The sequence below is a fragment of the Vombatus ursinus genome, unplaced genomic scaffold (genome assembly GCF_900497805.2).
Source record: "Vombatus ursinus unplaced genomic scaffold, bare-nosed wombat genome assembly UNPS02004704.1, whole genome shotgun sequence".
Lineage (NCBI taxonomy): Eukaryota > Metazoa > Chordata > Mammalia > Diprotodontia > Vombatidae > Vombatus > Vombatus ursinus.
This window is the reverse complement of record NW_020944482.1, coordinates 1,855,119-1,876,957: the sequence shown is the minus strand read 5'-3', so window position 1 is coordinate 1,876,957 and position 21,839 is coordinate 1,855,119. Positions and strand designations below refer to the sequence as shown.

General features: G+C 36.6%; 1 protein-coding gene across 1 annotated transcript in view; it reads left to right on the top strand.

Annotated features, from left to right (window-relative positions):
• TEKT3 (tektin 3) overlaps positions 1-20,649 on the top strand; it is a 62,827-nt gene extending 42,178 nt beyond the window's left edge. The window contains exons 4-7 of the mRNA XM_027840673.1: positions 3,934-4,077; positions 5,694-5,916; positions 13,362-13,516; positions 20,433-20,649. Of these exons, the coding sequence (XP_027696474.1) occupies positions 3,934-4,077; positions 5,694-5,916; positions 13,362-13,516; positions 20,433-20,649 (739 nt within the window). The remainder of the gene's footprint in view (positions 1-3,933; positions 4,078-5,693; positions 5,917-13,361; positions 13,517-20,432) is intronic.
• The last annotated feature ends 1,190 nt before the right edge of the window (positions 20,650-21,839 follow it).

Here is a 21,839-nt window from a genome sequence, read left to right as displayed (position 1 = left end):
ATATTTTAATGCATTTTGGAAAAAAGTATAAAATGCTTATGAATGTAATATATTCATGATTTTATATGATTAACTTTCTATTCTATTCTGTGTATTTTCTAATTATGTGAATTGCAATATTATTTTTTATTTTTTAAATTTATTTGATTTATTTTAATTTTCCCAGTTACATGTTAAAACAATTTTTAACATTTGTTTTTAAAACTTTTGAGTTCTAAATTCTTTCCCATCCTACCTCTCCACCCTCCCTCATTGAGAAGGCAAGCAATTTGATATAGGTTATACATGTGTAGCCATGCAAAACACATCCATAATACTCATGCTGTAAAAAAAAAAAAAAAAAAAAGACAAAAAAAACACTTAAGAAAAATAAAGAATGTAAAAAAAAAGTATACTTCAATCTGTATTCAGGCACCATCAGTTCTTTCTCTGGGAAAGGATAGCATTTTTCATCCTAAGTCCTTCAAAGTTGTCTTGGAAATTGTCTTGCAAGAATACCTAAGCCATTCACAGCTGATCATCTTACAATATTACTGTTACTTTGTACACAGTACATGTCACTTTGCATCAGCCCATGCAAGTCTTTCACAGTATCCTGTTTACCTTTTTATGCTTCTCTTGAGTCTGGTATTTGAAAGTCAAATTTTCTACTTAGCTCTGGTCTTTTCATTAAGAATGCTTGAAAGTTCTCCATCTCACTTAATATTCATTTCTTCCCCTGAAAGAGTATACTCAGCTTTGCTGGGTAAGTGATTCTTGGTTGTAATCCTAGCTCCTTTGACCTCCAGAATATCATATTCCAGGTCCTCCGGTCCTTTAACATAGAAACTGCTAAATCCTGACTGTGGCTCCACAGTACTTGTATTGTTTTTTTCTGACTTCTTGCAATATTTTCTCCTTGACCTGGAAATTCTGGAATTTGGCTATAATATTCCTGGCAGTTTTCGTTTTGGGATCTCTTTCAGGAGATGATCAGTATACTCTTTCAATTTCTATTTTACCCTCTGGTTCTAGAATATCAGGGCAGTTTTCCTGGATAATTTCTTGAAAGTTAATGTCTGGAGTCTTTTTTTGATCATGGATTTCAGGTAGTTGAATAATTTTTAAATGATCTCTCCTGGATCTATTTTCTAGGTAAGTTGTTTTTCCAATAAGACATTTCACATTGTCTTCTATTTTTTAATTTTTTGGTTTGTTTTATTGCTTTTTGATTTCTTATAAAGTCATTAGCTTCCATTTGCTCCATTCTAATTTTTAAGGAACTATTTTCTTCAGTGAGTTTTTGGACCTCCTTTTCCATTTTTGGCCAATTCTGCTTTTTAAGGCATTCTTCTCCTCATTGGCTTTTTTGGACCTCTTTTGCCATTTGGCCTAGTCTGTTTTGTAAGTTATTTTCTTCTAGGTAGGTGTCTTTTGTGTGTGTGTGTGTGTGTGTGTGTGTGTGTCTTTTACCAAGCTGTTGACTCTTTTCTCATGATTTTCTTATATCGCTTTCATTTCTCTTCCCAATTTTTCCTCTGTATCTCTTACTTGATTTTCAAAATCCTTTTTGAACTCTTACATGGCCTGAGACCAATTCATATTTTTCTTGGAGGCTTTGGATATAGGAGCTCTGACTTTGCTATCTTCTTCTGAGGGTGTTTTTTTTATAAATTAATAAATTTATTTATTTATTTTTAGTTTTCAACAATCACTTCCATAAAATTTTTAGTTCCAAGTTTTCTCCCCATCTCTCTCCTCCCCTCAACCCAAGACAGTGTGAAAATTGATACAGGCTCAACATATATATTCACATTAAACCTATTTTCACATTAGTCATGTTGTAAAGAAGAATTCGAACCCATGGGAAAAACCACGAGAAAGAAGAAACAAAAAGAGAGGGAGAGAGCAAGTAATATGCTCTGATCTGCATTCATGACTCCATAGTTCTTCTGGATGTGGACAGTATTTTCCATCATGAGTTTTTTGGAGTTGTCTTAGATCCTTGCATTGCTGAAAAGAGCTAAGTCTATCAAAGTTAGTCATCACACAATGTGGCTGTTACTGTGTACAATGTTCTTCTGGTTCTGCTCACTTCATGCAGCATCAGTTCATGTAAGTCCAGGTTTTTCTAAAGTCTGCCTGCTCATCATTTCTTACAGCACAATAGTATTCCATTACATTCATATACCACAACTTGGTCAGGCATTCCCCGACTGATGGGCATCCCCTCAATTTCCAATTTTTTGCCATCACAAAAATAGCTGCTATAAATATTTTTGTACCTGTGGGTCCTTTTCCCATTTGTATCATCTCTTTGGGATACAGACCTAGAAGTGGTATTGCTGGGTCAACTGAATGTGTGTTTTGATCTTCCTTATCACCATAATAACTTTCTATAGCCAGAGTTTGTTTTTTTTTTCATTGTTTGCTCATTTCCTCAGCCTACTACTTGACTTTTAACTGTTTGTTAAAGTAGGGCTCTGCTTCCAGGGTGGCGGGCACACTGTCCCAAGCTTCAGGGGTTTTATGGAGCTGTTTTCAGAGATACTTCTAGGAACTGTAAATTTTCAGTTCTTCCGAAGTGGTATGATCTGAGGAGAGGTGTTTACTCCTTTCCTGGCCTGTGCTCTGGTCTGTGAATGACCACAAACACTCTTTTCTGCCCTGGAACTGTGAGGAGGGTCCCCCCTTCACTGTGGCTACAAATTCTGCCATGCTAGTGCTGCTTCTTGCCCTGGGACTGCCACCCAGGACTGCAAACTGGATCTGAGTATGGGCAAAGCAACAGAGTCCTGAATCAGTGCTAGCAAAAAGACCCCTGTAGTCTCCTACTGACCAGTTGTTTCATTCCCTTACCCTCTGTGGGCTGAGAGCTCTGAAAGCAGCTGCTGCTGCCGCTCCTGCTGATTCAGTCACTCCCAAGGCCTGCTCCTGGTCTGCTGGGGCTAGGGCTGTGCTGGATGCACTCCACTGTTACCCAGGTGTGACAGACCTTTCCTGCTGACCTTCTAAGTTGTCTTTGGCATCTGTGAGCTAAGAAAGCTGGATCCCACCACTGCTGACAGTGATTCAGTCACCCTGAGGCCTGCTCCGGGTTTGCTGGGACCTGGTCTGCACTGGTGTGGCTCTTCTCTCACTTTGGTGCAGGAGACCTTTCCTGCTGACCTTTCAAGTTGTCTTGGGCTGGAAATTTGTTTCACTTCATCTTTTAGTAGGTTCTGCTGGTCTAGAATTTGTTTAGAATCATTTTTTAAAGGTATTTGGAGGGGTTTAGCGGAGAGCTCAGGTGAGTCCTGCCTTTATTCCTCCATCTTTGCAATATTAATTATTACCAATTATTATCTTGAAAATCAGAAGAATCACAAAATCCAGAGTTAGAAAGGACCTTAGAGATCACATAGCCCCACCTCCTACTTAGTACGGAAATTCCTTCTATAACATTTCTTATATTCAACTGATTCTGACTCATAGTAGAAATATGGAGCTTTTCAAATTGATCTTGCCTTCTAACTTTGGCCCAATTCTGAACTCAGAGGAATAAGGTATTAGAGATAAAAAGTGAACTATATTCAAGTATCGGAGGGCGAAAGGGGACAAGGAGTAAGGAAAGGAGAACAAAACAAGGAAGAAGAATGAAGAGAATGCATAATATTCTGTTTTTAATTACTATGTCTTATGGAACAGGGCAAATTGTGGGAAGGTGCTTCTCTACTTTAGCATTTTGCCAAAGCAGGTGGAGGAGGTAGGAGGTAGAATTGGTAGGAGATAAATAGACTATGTATGTATGTATGTATGTAAATATTTGAGTTCCAAATAGGGTTACTAAAAGGCAAATTACATTTGAGTAGTGAGATCATATGACAGCAAATTTCATTATAAGGAAGTTTTTATAATCACATTTAGTTTATCAATGTTAACATAAATCTTAAAGTTTTTCCCCTTTTGCTTCAGAGCTGACAGAGCGGTCCAACATGAGCTTGAGAAGGATCTCAGTGATAAACAGACAGCCTTTCGGATTGATGATAAGTGTCACCACTTGCGAAATACCTCAGATGGTATTAGTTACTATAAAGGTGTGGAACGAGTTGATGCTACGTAAGTCAAATATATTTTTGAAGTGTCTATGCTTAACTTTTAAACAAAGGTTTTGTGTGGCTACTGCTTTAGTAGTCTTTAGAAATTGCATTAATTATCACAGCCAAATGATTTATAGAACAATCTCCATTTCCAGTAAAATGGTCAAATTATGTTGTCTTACATACACCATTTCCATAAACCTGATTTTTAAAAAGATTTAATGTCACCTTACCTTAATATAAACCCAGAACTATAAGAATGTTGGTCTAGTAGTATGATGATTCTATTACCCAGACTGTTTGGAGAATAATCAATGATTAGGTAGCAACTAGGTGTCATAGTGGAGAGCGTAGTGGACCTGGAGTCAGGAAGACCTGAGTTCAAATGCAACCTCAAATACTTACTAGTTGTGTGACCATGGGCAAGTTACTTAACCTTTCTCAGCCTGTTTTCTCATCTGTAAAATAGAGATAATAATAGTACCTCACAGGAGTGTTGTGAGGATAAAATGAAATCATAATTTGTATGATGCTTTATAAATGATAAAGTGCCATGTAAATGCTAGCTATTATTATTGCTACCACTGATAATGTAAATACTCTTCATGTATAATTTTGTGTCTGCCCTTTTCTCTGATCCTACACTTCCCACTCCAGCCAGGTTGAACCCAATTACCATCTTCCTTAGAACTAGCTCACCTCTTTCTCCTCCTGCCATCTCTGGTTTGATTGAGTCCTGGTGCTGGCACGTTTTCCAGTCTAATCGCCTTATTTTCAAGGTCTTTTTTTTATGGTTTGCCTGATTTTTTACTAGTTCTTTTGCCTTGATCTCCAGCATCCACATGCCCTCTATCTCTTAAGTACTTGCCTGATCACCACCACACTATCTTACTTAAAATTTTATTTTTTTACTATTCCTTAGCTCATGACTGCTTCCTTGATTTACAACCCACTGCCTGGCCTTGACCTAATTTTCACTGATAGCTCATGTTTGTTGCACAAAGCAACCTCAGAGGCCCTTTATTCCAACTCTTATTTTACAGATGAGAAAACTGAGACCCAGAGAGATTAAGTGACCTGCCCAAAGGGTCACAAAGATAGTAAGCGTCAGAGATAGGATTTGAACCCAGATCCTCTCATTATAGAGCAAATAGTCTTCTCTAGAAGCTTTGATGTCATTTTCAAATACCTTATATGTGTTGTCTTAACTACTCTTGTTCCTAAACCTTTAACTGACTCTGACCTCATGTGCTTATGTGTCCCGTGGCCTGTGACAGTTTGTTGGTTTGTTTGTTTTCCCTGTCTTCTTTGCCTTAGCCTTTCAGTACATGTATGTTCCCTGGATTATAACAGTTTGTTTAGTTTCTGTTCTCTAGTTTTATCTTAACCATGGGCTTTCAGGAACTCCCCAGTGCCCACTCCTATGTTTGCCCCTTACTCTTCATTTCCAGCCTGACTTCAGCTATCCTAGTTCTGCTCAAAAATTATTTAAGATAAATCATATTAAGATATAATTAATAATAACAATAATATTAAGATCAATTATAACTTTAATCTGAATTCCTAATTAATCCAACATATAATTGTCTGTAGCCTGTCTAGACTTTCATTATTGATTTTGCTTCATTTTCTTAGGATCTCAGTGCCTGAATCATGGGCCAAGTTTACTGATGACAACATTCTTCGTTCTCAGAGTGAAAGGGCAGCTTCTGCCAAACTGAGAAATGATATTGAAAACCTATTGGTTGTGACTGCAAATGAAATGTGGAATCAGTTCAATACAGTCAATGTTGCTTTGACCAATCGCATTTCTGAGACAGGAGATGCCAAAAATAAGATTCAGGTGCATTTAGCAAAGGTAAATCAGCTCTTTTTAGTATTTCATTACTCATTTGGCCATGACATGAAATAACAAAACCAAGATCTTGGGTTTTGTCATCATACGGATCAATTATCTTCACTCTATCCAGACTGTAGCCTAACCAAAGCCAGCCCTCCTAGAAATACATGCTACTTTTCACAGAGGTTTATGAATTAGTACAAATCTATCCTGGATGGGAAACACACACACACACACACACACACACACACACACACACACTTGTCCACTGATGGTATGAGCAAGAAAGACAGAAAATGACAGTTAAGTAGATCAAAATACCTCAAAATTATAAATACTATAATCATTCATTATAACTAGGAAGTATATGAAAGAAATACTTTTGCACCTGCCTTCTATACGGCAGGCTTTACAGAATACAGCAGCAGAATCTGCCGTGACCTGGAAGAAGGACCTGAAACAGCCTAATCTTCTGCCTCCCAGAACAGAACTCTCAAGAGAACTCTTTCCTAACTGGTGATACTCTATTGGGATTTATTTCTGAGTAGTTAGCATACTCTGCATTATTCTCTCCCAATCCCAGTGACTCTTAATATCTCAACTGCCAATGTACAAACCATGTTCCCCATCCTCAGTCGCCCTCTTCCTTTAATACCATCCCCGTCCACCTTATGCTCCTTCAATTGCGGTTCCTGGAACACTTGCTCCATAATTAAAAAACTTCCTTTGCTCCTAAATCTTTTCCACTTTCTCTCCTTCCACCTTCTAGAACTCACTGAGGCCTGGATTTCTCCTAAAAATTCTGCATCCCTGGATAACCTTTCTATTACTGGTTGCACTTTCACTCATGCATCTCCCTGCCTCACTGGTGGTGGTGGACGACTCAGAATACTCCTTGCCACTTTCATACTCTCTACCACCATTATTCAGCAACACTCCCTCCTTTGGAATTCATGCTATATAAATTTATCATCCTATCCAGGTCCTAGGGGTCATTCTTGATTGACCTCCAGGATATTATCTTTCCTAACTCACAGTCCTTGTTTCCACCCCGACTCCTGCCTTCATACTAAAGGGATTCAGCATACAAATTGACCAGCCCTCAAATACTAGAACTTCCTAGTTCCTCATTCTACTCAGTTCCTATGATTCCTACCAGTTCCTACCACTCCACCTCAGCTACTAAGAGATAATCATACCCTATATATTTGTAAATGCCCAGATTCCTATATCTGATCAGAATCTTTTGTCATTTCATTTTTCCCTATGTCTTATGATCCCTAATCTTGTTCTTCAACCTCACTGTGGCTTCTATTCCCTCAAGCCCTCTGGTGTTTTTTTAAGTTTCATGAAATTTTTATTTTTTCACATAAATCTATTTTCTTTCCTCACTAGCTCCCATCCCCCATTGAAAAAAAAATAAAAATAAAAACCTGTAACAAATATCCATAGTCAAGTAAAACAAATTCCCACATTGGGAATATAAATATGATGTTGGCCATGATATATGTGTGTGTGTGTATATGTATGTATATGTGTATGTATATATATGTATATACATACACATATACATATACGTTTGTGTATATGTTTCTCAATCAGCATTCTGAATCTATCAACTGTCAAGAGGCAGGTAGTAATTTGTAATCATCTGTCCTCTGGAGTCATGATTGGTTATTGTGTTGATCCCAGTTCTTAAGTCTTTCAAAGTTATTTGTCTTTACAATGTTGTTTCAATCACATAAAATTATTCTCCTGCTTCTGCTCATTTCACTCTGCATCAGTTCATACAAATTTTCCCAGGTTCCTCTAAAATTATCTCCATCATTTCTTACAGCACAATATTATTTCATTAGATTCACTTATGTGCCAATTGTTTAGCCATTCCCCAATTGATGGGCATCCCCTTAGTTTCCAGTTCTTTGCCACTACGAAAAGATTTGCTATAAACATTTTTACACATATGGGTCATTTTCTTCTTTCTTTTGTCTCTTTAATAGGTATCTAATAGTGGTATTGCTGGACCAAAGGGTATGTACTTATTCAGGAACTTTTTGGGCATGGTTCTAAATTGCTTTTTAGAATGGATTGCCCAATTGACAGCTCCATCAGGAGTAAATTAAAGTACCTATTTTCCCACCACCCTTTGTTCTTTGTCAGTCCATAACTCCTGCTTTGCCTCTATGATCTTTTCCATATCTCAGACCCTTGGTGAACCAGTTCAGCTCTAAACTATGATCTATTCTTGAATCCCTTGCCCCCTTATTATATCACCAATCACACCTGACCAAATCCCAACCCTGGCTTACTCTCAACCATCTACCTCTTTAACTCCCATTTATATGCAATTGAACTGAGATGAAAAAAATCACAAAACTTTATTGATTGAGTCACCGAAAATTTTGCATTACATAAACTCAATTGGGACCTCACTGGAGCAAGACAATCCTTTTACACCTCCCTAACTGATTCACTGTCCCATTGATTGTCCCACTTTTTCCCTTCCTCCACCCTCTCAGCTGAGGTCCCCATCTCATACTTGTCTCAAAAAAAAAAAGAAGGGGAGGGACATTTGACAAGAGCTCCTTTTCCCCCTTTTTCCTCATTTTATATTACTCAGGCATCCCCAACTATCTCCTCCTTCACTCCTGTCTCTAATGAAATAGTGACCTTTCTCCATGCCAAGGCAAATCACCATACATGCATTTCTTGTCCCATTACCTCCAATCTTCTTATGTCTCCATTATCTTCCCCACCCTCTCCAATCTGACATATCTCCTTATCTACTGGCTCCTTAAAGTCCTGTTGCTTAAAAATCAGCCTTGTCTTTTGCCATCCTTAAAAATTCTCATTTGATCTGACCATTCCTAGTAAGTATGATCCTCTAACTCTCCTTCCCTTCTCAACCAAACTCCTTGAGAAAGCCATCAAAACTAGGCATCTCCATTTCCTCTCCTCCCACTTGCTTTTAAACACTCTGCAGTCCAGCTTCAGATGTTGTTATTCAACTGAAACTACCCTCTCCAGAGTTACCAATGATGACTTAATTGCCAGATCTAATAGACTTTTCTCACTGCATCACTTGATACTGTTGATCACCATCTCCACTTGGATACTGTACTCTTTAGGTTTTCATGACACTATCCTCTTAAAATTCTCCTCCTATCTAGCTGACTGATCTTTTTCAATGTCTTTTGCTTGACATTTATCCATGTTCTGCCCACTAATCATGGGTGTCACCAAGGCTCAGTCCTAGGCCCTCTTATCCCTCTTAATTCTCTTTTATCATTTATACACAGATGATTCCCAGATCTATATATCCAACCCTATAGTCCCATTATCACCAGCTGCCTTTTGAACATTTCAAGCTGAATGTTTGAGGCATCTCAAGTCTAACACATATAAAATAGATCTCGTTGTCCTTTCTTTTAACCTGTAATTTAAATACATTTCTCTAGTGATGATATTATTGTCTTCACCAAGAAATGGATTAATTTATTCACTTATTTATTCATTCAATATTTAAATAGTTTTTATAATAATGAAAATAGGCACTATTTCATAGAGTTGATTAAACAAGTAATTGCCGCTCGTGCCTTAAGTGATCCCTTATTGTTGCATGGAGGTAACCCTAGGATCATGAAGACGATGTCAACAGATTTCAAGTTCTAACAAACCCTACCAAGTGGGAAAGATTCTGATTAAGAAGAGTAACGGTAACAGACATAGCACGTCTGTCAATTAAAGAGCAACTGAGCTGAATTTGGAAAGGCCCATCAAGTTAGCTACAGGGTAATGGATTTTTTTCTTGAAAGCAAGACCTCACTATCTTCTCCCCCTCACCCCAACCCTCCTCCCTTCTTCCCTGCTTCCCTATTACTGTTGAAGATACTGCCTTCCTCTCAGTCACACAGATTTGCAACCTCAGTATGATACTTGACTTCTCATTCATCCTGCATATCCATTCTACTGCTAAATCTTGTCATTTCTACCTTCACAACTCTCATATACATTTCCTTCTCTCCATTATTACAGGCACTATCTTAGTTTGGGCCCTCATCCTATCTCATCTAGAAAAACCTGAAATAGCTTTCTAATTAGCCTCTGTACCTCAAGTCTGTTCCCTTTTTAATCCATTCTCCACTCAGCTGCCAGAATGATTTTTCTAAAGCCTAGCCATACCCATGGTACTTCTTTGCTTAATGAACTCCAATTATTCCCTATTACCTACAATAAAATCTTCTGTTTGACATTTAAAATACTTCATAATCTAGATCTTTTTTACTTTTTCAGCCTTATTACACTTATTACACTGCCCTCCACACAGTCTGTGATCTAGCTTCAGTAGCCTACTGTTCTTTTCACAGGATACTCCATCTCCCAATCTCTTGTATGGATACTGGTTGTCCCCCATGCCCCAAACTCTTTCCTCCAACTTACCTCCAACTTCTTGCTTCCCTGGCTCCCTTCAAGACTCATATAAAATCCCACATTCTGCAAGAGAACTTTCCTGTTCCCTTTCCTTTCTCTTTACTCCTCCCTCCCCTCCTTCATGTTCCTTTCCCCCTACTGCTAGTATCTTCTCTCAAATTACCCACCATATTCTTTGCCCATATCTTATATGCACCTAGTTATTTACATCTTGTCTCCCTCATTAGAATATGAGCTCTTTAGGGCAGGTAGATGGCACAATGGTTAGAGCTCCAGCCTTGGAGTCAGGAGGACCTGAATTCAAACCTGGCCTCAGACACCTGACACTTACGAGCTGTGTGGCCCCAGGGTCACTTAACCTTGATTGCCCTGCCCCCCCCCAAAAAAAGGAATGTGAGATCTTTGAAGGCAGGTACTGTTTTTGCCGTTCTGTATCAGTATGCTTAATATGGTGCCTGGCATATATAGTAAGCACTCAGTCAACTACCATTAATTAAGTGCCTGTGCTAAATTCTTGGAATTCAAAGAAAAGCAAAAGATAGTCTCTACTCTCAAGAAACTTACAGTGTAGTGGAAGAGATAGCATTAGAACAACTATGTACAAACAAGACACATACAGGATAAATTGAAGATAGTCAAATGATCAACATAAAACAAAAAACAAAAACAGCAAGACAACAAAAAAGAAAATAAATAATGCAATGACCTCTTATAGGAAGGATCAAATGTGAAGAATAAAGAACAGAAATACAGGCTTCTCCTGTCTGCTTCAAAAGAATCAGCTCTTAATGATCTAGTTCACATGATAAATGATACCAAATCTATTCAGTTCATAGTGAGTATCCCAAGGTAAATCAGTGACAACGAGCAGGAGAAGCACCAGGATCATCAGGGTTGCAGTGCAGATGATAGTCATAGATCCTTAACATTGTTTAGGGTCATTTGTTTAAGGTAGCTAAGAGGTCATTACCTTCTTGCAGATTTTCCTCAGTGTCAGAGTCTATACTGAGACTTACCTTGTATTACATCCATTCTATGTTCCTTGGCCGTCATGCCAAGATTGTCACCTTCTTAGGTGCCCCATGGATGGAGGGAAAGAAGGATATCAAATATTTGCCCCTTCAGAGTTCTTTGCTGAGTGACTTCTCCCTTCTTTTGTGGTACCTGGAGAATAATGCAGAACTAGTCTCTTCATTCCCCTCTTATTAGAAAACAAGGTACTTCCCACCTATGCCACTTCTTGATGCTCCAAACCTTCCCTGTGAAAGAGTTGTCTGTTGACCACTAGGTATTATGCTGATAGCATTGTGGAGTGACCATATCAGTTCTAGATAAAAGTAAGCAAACACTGTGATGCAGGCTTGCCAGCACTGTTGCTAGTACCGAGCACTGTCTCCTTGGTAAGATCTCAAGCTCTGCTTCCTCTGCCACAGCCAAACTCCTCTGAAATGCTACCTTCTTTGCCAAGGCTGAGCAATTCCTTAGGCTTCTACTATTGCCCCCCTCCTCCAGGTCTTGGGCATAAATTCTGTTTGGGGCTCTGCTGCTAATCCCTGTGTGAAGCACTGCTGCTGCCTGAAAGCAAACATGTTACTCCCCTTGCCTAGTCTACCCAACTGATGAGGTCAGAAATGACTACAAAGGCAACTTCATAGGTTGTGGACAGCATGGCCATCCTTTCCAATTTAGAACTGACCTCATTCAACTGAAACTACCCTCTGCAATTACTAATGATCTCTTAATCTCCAAATCTAATGAATTTTAATGAACCTCCCCCTCTCCTCCTCCCTTTACTCACTCACTCTCTCTCTCTCTGTCTCTCTGTCTCTGTCTCTCTCTCCCCATCTCCAATGAGTGGTAGTTGGAGGGCCCTTGTGGACCACAGACTCAAAGCACCCTCCTCAATATTGCAAAAATGATGACTGCTTACATATAACAACTACGATATATATTGTAGCCTAAAGGAGTCTTCTTTTGCTTTATGTGTTTCCCTGAGTATAGGTCAGTCAGTCAATCAAAAAGAATTTATTTAGCACTTACAATGTGCCAGTAACTGTGTTAAGTGCTGGAGATAGTGGCAAAAACATGATTGCTACCCTCAAGGAACTCATACTCTAATGGATGCTGAATTGGATATTCCTAGCCTTTGTAACAGGTGTGTGAGTTCAGGATGTCAAGAACTCTTCAGTCAGGGCTTTTTGGCAGTAGAAGGAATTTTCTGGTGAACCTAGATCTAGACTGAGAAAATTCTGGAAGGTCTGGACTTAGGTCTGACTTAATTCAGTAAATACATGGGAAAAAGCAAATACTATGGAAAGGCAAAAGCAATTTCAAATGCTGGTAGTAAGATACAGGTGAAAGAGTATTGGACTGGGGTAGAGGGTCAAAAAAAATGGATTTCTCACCAGTCAAATGAAGACAACAATGGATTAGGCTGTCTAACTCACTTATTTTTAAAGTCAGTTGAAATAACATATATGAATGTACTTTGTAAAACTTTATGTACTATACAATATAAGCTATTTTATTATAATTACTCACCTTTACAAATTGCGTTTCTTACAACAGACTTGTCAGGTAAGTATTTTTTATTCCTATTCTACATATGAGGAATTGAAGTTCGGAGTAGTTCAATAACTTGTTAATTGTCACACACCAGTAGTTATGTGTCAATTAAGTTATTATTTTGCTGACACCTAATGAAAAGGATTTGCCCATTTCTTTTTACATTAACCTTCCCACATTCAGTGGAATAGCAATGGAAGACAGCAGAGCTAAATATCTAAAAGGTGACAGATTTCTTAGACAGTGAGAGTAAAATGGGATTCTGTCACACAGAATGGCCATAGAATGGTATCTTAGCTCTTTCTCAAATGAGATGGAGGAGCAGTTTTGGAGTGAGGATTATGGTGAAGAGGAAAAACACTGGTAGCACTCGACATAAAGAAACAGCAGTTGATAAGAAGAAAAGATCAGCTGGGAGAAAACTCCACGTAGAATTTAATACTTATTTATATTTTATACTCTTTTAGACACTACAAGAAATTTTCCAAACTGAAATGGCCATAGAAGCTATCCGAAAAGCCATTCGGGACAGAGGAGCACCTTTGAAGGTGGCACACACTAGACTGGATGAGCGTACAAGAAGACCAAATGTAGAACTGTGCCGAGATACAGCCCAATTACGGTAAGGCAGGTTAATGGTGCAAAGAAGTGACTACTTATGAATGAAGAAAGTGCTTGTCATACTCTTCATTCATATTTGACTTCACCAGCCATTGTTGATTGTAGTTTTGTGCATATATTTATATGTTTATGATGTTTATTTTTTTTCCAAAGAAGAATTAATCATTTGGAAGGAGTTTGAAATGTTAAGTTTGAAACTTTTTATAAGATAAAAATGGTTTGACTTCATTTGATGAGGTTTTGATGATATTGAAATGACTTAATCATAAATCTCAGTTGGAGTTTTTAGAATTATTATAGGATTTCCCTAGAAGGAAATTAAATTTGATTGTTTTACGTGCATTTTACAGTGTCATAAACTTTATGGTAGTTCCGTGCAGACAAGCATTCATTTCTATGACATACTAAGCATTTCAGAATGATTTACAAAACTATCCTCCCTTATCAGTTTTATAATGCTTAGCAAGTTTTACAGTCTTTTAGTTCTTCCTCATATCTAACTTGAATTCATTTGCACTTTAAACCTATTTCAATTTACCCTGTCCTCAATAGAAACATAAAATAGTGAATAATTAATATATGTGACTCATATTTATTCTCTCTCCCACATTTCCCTCCCTGGAAAAAAATCCTTGTACCCAATATTCAGTCAAGCAAAACTAATTCAAGCAAAACTAATTACTGCATTAGTCATGTCCATGTGTCATTAACACTTTCGAATCTATTACCTCTGCTTCATAATCAGTTCCCTGGACCATGGTTCCAAAGATCAGAGTTCTTAAGTCTTTCTAACTTGTTTGTCTTTATAACATTGTAATAACAGTTGTATAAATTGCTTTGGTTTTAGTTTATACAAGTGTTCCCAGGTTTCTCTGATACTGTTTCTTTATTGTTGTTGCTCAGTCATTCAGTCATGTTCAACTCTTTGTAATCCCACAACCATAGCACACCACCGAAGTCTGTCCAAGGTCATGTTCATTGCTTCCATGACGTTATCTATCCATCTAATCCTCTGCCATACCCTTTTTGCTTTCAATCTTTCCCAATATCAGAATCTTTTCGAATGAATCCTGTCTTCCTATTATGTGACCAAAGCATTTAAGCTTCAGCTTCAATATTTGTCCTTCCAGGGAACTTTCATCCCTTCATCCTTTTCATCCTGTTCATCATTTTAAAAAATTATGTAATCAAAAGTGTCCATTAATCTTTTGTGATCTTCCCTATCCCTATCATGTACTATTATGAACTATTCCCCTATCCATAGATATGAAAGGAAATTTCTTCCTTGCTCCTCTAATTTGTTTATAATGTTACTCTTTTAGTCCAAGTCATATATACATTTGAAGCTGTTCATGGCAAATGGTATGAGATGCCTAGTTTCTGCCAGACTGTTTTTTAATTTTCCCAGCAGTTTTTACTGAAGAGTGAATTCTTACCCCAGTAGCTTGAGTATTTATAAATATCAAACACTGGGCTCCCGTATTCATTTGATTTTATACATTGTGTACACAGTCTATTTTTCCATCACTCTCTTTATATCTTAATCAGAGCCAAATTAATTTGCTGTTTGCTGTATTGTAATATAGTTTGATATCTGGTACTGCTAGACCTCCTTTCTCAATTTTTTTTATTTTTTCCCTTGAAATTTATGACCTTTTAGTCTTTCATATGAAGTAATCCTTTCATAGTTCAATAAGTTTAGCACAAATAAATAAATTAATTCAAAGAGTATAGCAATTTTATTTTATTGGCTCAGCCTACTCAATTAATATTTCTCTATTTATGCCTATTTCCATAAAGAGTGTTCTAGAATTGTATTCATATCATTCCTGTGTATGTCTTGGTAGGTATATTCCTAAGCAAGTTATACATGAAATTTCTCTTTCCATCCATTCTGCTGGATTTGTTGGGAAAATATAGAAATGATGACTTTTACGTGAATTTATTTTACATCATTGAACTTTGGTGAGGTTTTTTTTTAAATTACATTTCCTTAACTCTCTAGAACTCGCTAAGTAAAACCAGTAAAAATCAATACTTTTGTTTCCTTTTTAGCCTGTGATTATTCCCTTATTTTCTCTTGTCATTGCTATAGCTTGTGTTTCTAGCACCACATCAAGTAGTAGTGTTGATAATGGACATAATTGCTTTATCCTTGATCTTAATTGGGAAGACTTCTACTTTATCCCTATTACATATAATGCTGGTTCTTCACTTTAGATAGATAATACATACTGTATTAAGTTCCATTTATTTCTGTTGGTGGGTATAACACCAGCATCCTGTTAGTTCAGGTTCAATATTAGGATGAAATGAGGTACTTGAAAGTCATTGAACAGTTAAGAAAAGGAAATTAATTTTGCCCTAATATGACCAAGGATATGTATAACAAGGATACCATGGCACTTAAAGGGGTACCAAATTCCTCTGGATGGGATTTTTTATGCCCTAAAATGACCTAGAAACTGTATCAAGGGAGACCTGGGACAACCATGTTCCAGAGACAGTTCAGTCTTTTGGGAAAACTAATTCCTGTGGTGGAGAAATGGGGGAACCTTGATGTAATTTTTTTTAAACAGTAAGAGGTATTGCATCTTTTCAAAAGCTTTATCCTTCATCCATTGGAATAATTGTATGATTTTTGTTATTCTTGTTCTTAATGTGTTCTGTTGAGAGTTTTTCTAATATTGAACAAACCCTGAATTCCTGGTACAAATTCAATATGGGTATAATATGCAATATTTGTTATATGTTGCTGTAGTCTCTATGCTAATATTTTATTTAAATTTTTGTGTTAATATTCATTAGAGTCATTGGTCTATGGTTTTATTTCTCTGATTTGACCCTCCCTGGTTTAACTATATATAAAGACTATATTTATACCATGTAAGGGGTTTGGTTTTTCCTATGGTTTTTTTTTTTGATAGCTTACATAATATTGGAATTAATTGGTCTCTGAGTGGTTGATAGAATTCATTTGTAAAGCTATCTGGACCTACCTTTTTTTCAGAGCTCATTATAGCTTGTTCAATGTATTTTTCCAAAATTAGGATATTTGATTTCTCTATTTATTGCTTTGTTAATCTGGACATTTTATGTTTTTGTAAATATTCATCCATTTCACTTACATTATCAGTCTTATTGACATGTAATTGGGCAAAATAGTTTCTAATAATTTATTTTTCTGAAATTTCTTCACTTTTAATGATAATTTGGTTTGCCTCTTTTAAAAATCAAATTATGTAAATGTTTATTTTGTTTTTTTAAAAAGTTCCTAGTTTTATTTGTTAATTCAATAGTTTTTTAAATTTTTTGTTTTTGCTTTTTAACCTCTTCTGTAATTTTCAGAATTTCTATTTTGTATTTTATTACGGTTTTTTTTCTTTCTGGTGTTCTAGTTTGTTTTTTTGTTGTGGTTGTTGTTGTTGTTGTTGTTGTTGTATGCTCAATTCATTTATTTGTTCCTTCTTTCTTTTGTTGATGAAATTCTTTAGAGATATAAATTGCTCCCTAAATTTTTGGTATGTGGTATCATGATTTTCGTTATTTTTATTTATCTCTTGCTGCTGTGATTGGTTCTTTGGCAAACCAGTTCTTTAGAATTAAATGATTTAATTTAATTAATTTAAAATCTTTTATTCTGCAGTTTTTTCTTGAATATAATTGTTGTTGTATTGTGGTCTTTAAAAGATTTAATATTTGTTTTTCTGCATTTGTAACATTTTTATACCTTAATGAATGGTCAGTTTCTATGAAGGTACCATGCACAACTGAGAAATAAATATACTCCTTTCTATTCCTGTTCACTAATTGCCAGAGATCTATCATATCTAACCTTTAAAAAAATTTATTCAGGTCATTATTTCTCATTTTTGTTGTTGTTGCTGTTGTGAGATTTCTGCAGGTCTACAAGAGATTTCTGTAGGTCTACCTCCAACTTTTATAGTTTTATTGTCTTTTTCTCCTTGTAATTCATTTAGCTTTGCTTTTTTTTTTGCATTTAGATACTGTGCTATTTGGGTGCATATTTGTTAAGTGTTGATATTCATTCATTATATATGGTGCCTGAATTTAAATGTAATGCAATTTCCATTTTTATCATTTTTTTTTCTTTTTGATGAGGCAATTGGCATTAAGTGACTTGCCCAGGGTCACACAGATAGTAAGTGTCAAGTGTCTGGTCTGAGGCTAGATTTGAACTCAGGTCCTCCTGACTCCAGGCCTGGTGCTCTATCCACTGCGCCATCTAGCTGCCCCCCCCTTTTATCATTTTTAGTCAAATTTATTTTTTCTGTTGCTTTATCTGAGATATCTTAATGGCCACCCTTGCTTTTTTGAGTTCAGCTGAAGCATAATGAATTTGATTCCTACCTCTTGTAAATTGTATTCCTACCTCTTTGCAGATATTTATGTTTCAAGTGTGTTTCTTATGAACAATATTTGTTGTATTGTCCTTTATAATCTAATATTCTATCCTCTTCCATTTTATGGATGAGTTAATCCCGTTCCTATTCACAATTTTGATGGTTAATATGATTTCCTCTCTTTGCATCCAGCCCCTTCTTTACAAAGACAAGAGAGGTTGTAGGGAAGGAGCATGATCTATGTTAGATATAATTTTTTTCTCCTCCCTTTCCTTCTTCCTCTCACCCAAACCTCAATCTTAGGATCTCACTCTTTTTTTTTTCTTGGAAACCTCTCTTCATAATCTACCTTCTGTGGTTAGAATTTATTTTGTTTATGACCAATACCTCCCTAAATCAACCTTTCTCTCATTTCTCTCTCTCCTCTCCCAGTTTCCTCCTTTTCCCATTTGGTCACATGTATTTCTATAATAAATTCTGTATCTGTTCTACCCTATTCTGATTGGTTCATATGAAAGTGAGGTTTAAGGGACACTCAGTGCCCCACCCTTTCCTCTGTGTGTGTGTGTGTATGTGTGTGTGCGCGCGCTTTACTTGTTCATACTGATTAAATAAGATAATAAATTCCCCTATAGTTTGTCCTTCTTTCTTTCTTGATGTATCCCTTTTCCCTTCCCTTTCCTATTTTAAGATTATATAAACATAATTAAACTACTCCAAAGGTCTCTATTTTAATATAACTCATTCCATAAATCCTGCTGACATTTTGCTTCTCAGAGGAAACTTGTTTCTTTCTCCCTATTAGAATGCAAACATTTCCTCCTTTGTTCCTCCAATCCCTTCTGATTGCTCACTTTTATTTTCAGTTTTTATGTTTCTCTTGACTCTTTTGTTTGTATTTCTAAATTTCTACTCAGTTCTGTTTTATTTTTCATTTTTTCATGTTTAAAAGTCCTTATATTATCAAAGGTCCATTTTTTCTCCTATAGGATCATATATTCAATTTTTCTGGGTAAATTATTCTTGGTATTATCCATCTCTTCAGCATCTTGGAAAATTACATTACAAGCTCTTTGTCCTTCATAGGGATGACCATTAAATTTTCTATAGTCCTGACTGTGACTTCTCGATTCTTGAACTTTCTTTCTGGGTGCTTACATCTTTTCTTTGACCTTAAAGCCCTGGATTTTGGCTATGATTCCTATGATATTTTTTCCCCAACAGGCCAGCACTTGTCAGCATGTATTTGATTTATTATTACCGCAGATGTCCAAGGGAGGGTGTATTATCAAATAAACTATAACTGATGAATGAACCATTCACATTTTCATTGTACTAGCCACTTGTATTTTAGAAATGCATCATGCAGACTTTGAGACGAACCCTTATGGGATCAACCAGAAAGGACCAACGATCTTTGAATCTTTTCACTGGTCAGTCTTCTCACTAAACAATATGGGCTTTTGTCTAGAGTCTGTAAATAGAAAGAGGGCACTTATATGATAAAGAAAGGGCTACAGAACCTCTGAAACGAGTACTCAACCTGGATCTATGAACTTTTTTTCCCTTAATAACTATATTTCATTATAATTAGTTTCCTTTGTAATCCTACAAGTTCTGTTTTATGCATTTAAAACATTATTCTGAGAAGGGGTCAATAGGGTTTTACCAAACTGCCAAAAGGGTCCATGACACAAAAAGGTAAAGAACCTCTGATCTAAAAGCTCCAGGAGGGTGGGTGACATGTCAATGGTTGATGCTTCCCAATTTTTCTGGAAGACATACCATCCAAAATCCTTGATGGAAACTCCTAAATGGTAAAACTGAGGCACTGAATTTTAAAGAAACAATCTTTTAGGTGCCCTTCTTGGGGTAGTTTTTGGTGAAAGCCATCATGGTATAGTACAAACAACACAAGATATGAAGTCAGTATTCCTGCATTCAAATCCCAGCCCTGCCACTTATTTTCTCTGTGCTCTAGTTTCTTCAACTTGTGGGGAATTAGATGATCTCTAAAGTCTCTTCTTTAAGTAATATAAACCTATCATCTTGAGATGATAAGGAGCAGGATGTCTGCAGGTAATCACGATGGGCATTTAGGAAAGCATTAACAGAAAAAAATCAGAAAATAGAACAACTCTGCCAAATCCCAGTGGTATTAGTCATGATGTTTAATTCAGCCCAGGGAAGCTAAATATAATGCAGTACTCAAAACCATAGGAAAAGGTAATCAGAGAATTTTTTGAGCAGAGCCAAGAATACCATGTCAGAATAGTATTTTTGATTTGAGTCAGAGACTTAGAACTTGAACTCATAAGACTTCATGTCCAGTGTTCTTTCTACCATACCACATTATCTGCCCATCTTCCTATGACTCAATATTTATTTGTACTTATGTGATTCAACATTCTATGAAATACTGTTTTATACACATACATACAACAACAATGGTAACTATATATTCTATGAGCATTCATTAAATAACATATGAATTAAATTTAACTGGAAACCAGCCATGGGATCATGGAGCTTCTGTTTATTATTATTTTGCAGCCTTGTTAATGAAGTTCATGAAATTGATGACACAATCCAGAGCCTGCAGCAGCGACTGAGAGATGCTGAGGACACCCTGCAAGGACTGGTCCATGCCAAAGCTACGTTGGAACATGACCTGGCTGTCAAATCAAACTCTCTCTTTATTGACCAGGAAAAATGCATGGGAATGCGTAAAAGCTATCCTAGCACTCTCAGGCTGATGGGATACTCATAAATGTTTTTACCTGAGCATTTAATGCCATTAAACAAAAGTAAGACTCCGAGGGTTCTGTTACAAGATTATAAAAACAGTGTGAGAATATTTTAATTCATTAAAGAATACTCTTAATACAAATTAAATGATTCTGGTTTTTATTACCTTTTCCTTGTTGTTTCCAAGAAAAATGCATTCATAAAATTTTTTTTAGTGACTTCTATAGTCTTCAAGGGCTCTTGGAACTGTGTGGAAACCAACTCTCCATTCATAGAATTTATAATCTAGCCGGAAGACGAGTCATAGACATGTGAAGATGCTTTACAATATAAGGCAATAAATGATGCTAAATAAGTGCTATAGGTGGTAAATAGAGTTGGGGAAAATGAAAGGTGAGGGGTGGAGGTGAATAGGAAAGACTTGGAATTTTGAGTGGGACCTTGAAAAGAATGGGTAGAATCTATATAAGTGGAAAGAAAAAGTAAAGGACCAATCCAGGTAGAGGGAAAACTTTGAACAGAAGTGCAAAGATGGAAAATTAAAACTCTTCAAGGAACAGTGGTTAGACCAATTTGACTAGACCCCTATTCAATAAACTCCATTTCCTCCCTTTTAGCTCCAGGGTTAAATAAAAATCAGCTGTTTGGTTTTTAAAAGCCCCTTATAACATGGTTCTTTCTACCTTTCCAATGTTCTTATTAGACCTTACTCCCCTCCATAGATTCTATAATCCAGTGACACTGACCTCTTTGCTGTTTCTCACACACAAGTCTCTGTATCTCCCAATCATGAGTTTTTACTGGTTGTCTCCCATGCCTAGGATTTTTTCCCTCCTCATCTCCTATTCCTGGACTGCCTGGCTTCAAGTCTCAGCTAAAAATCCCACTTTCTGTAAAAATGCTAGTGTTTCACCTCAGAGATTATCTTCATATTATCCTGTATTTATTTGTTCATGGTTGGTTGCATATTGTCTCCACATTAGACTCCAAACTTTTTGAAAATAGGGATTGTTTTGCCTTTGTATACCTGGTACTTAGCACAGTATCTAGCACACAGCAGGCACTTAAATGTTTATTGACAAGTCAAGACTTGTTCAGGACAATATTGGAAGATATGTTTGGAAAGTTAAATTGGGACCAAATTATGGAGAGCCTTGAATGCCAAATTGAGTTATTTGGACTTGATTCTGTAGAATTTTTTAAAAATATAGC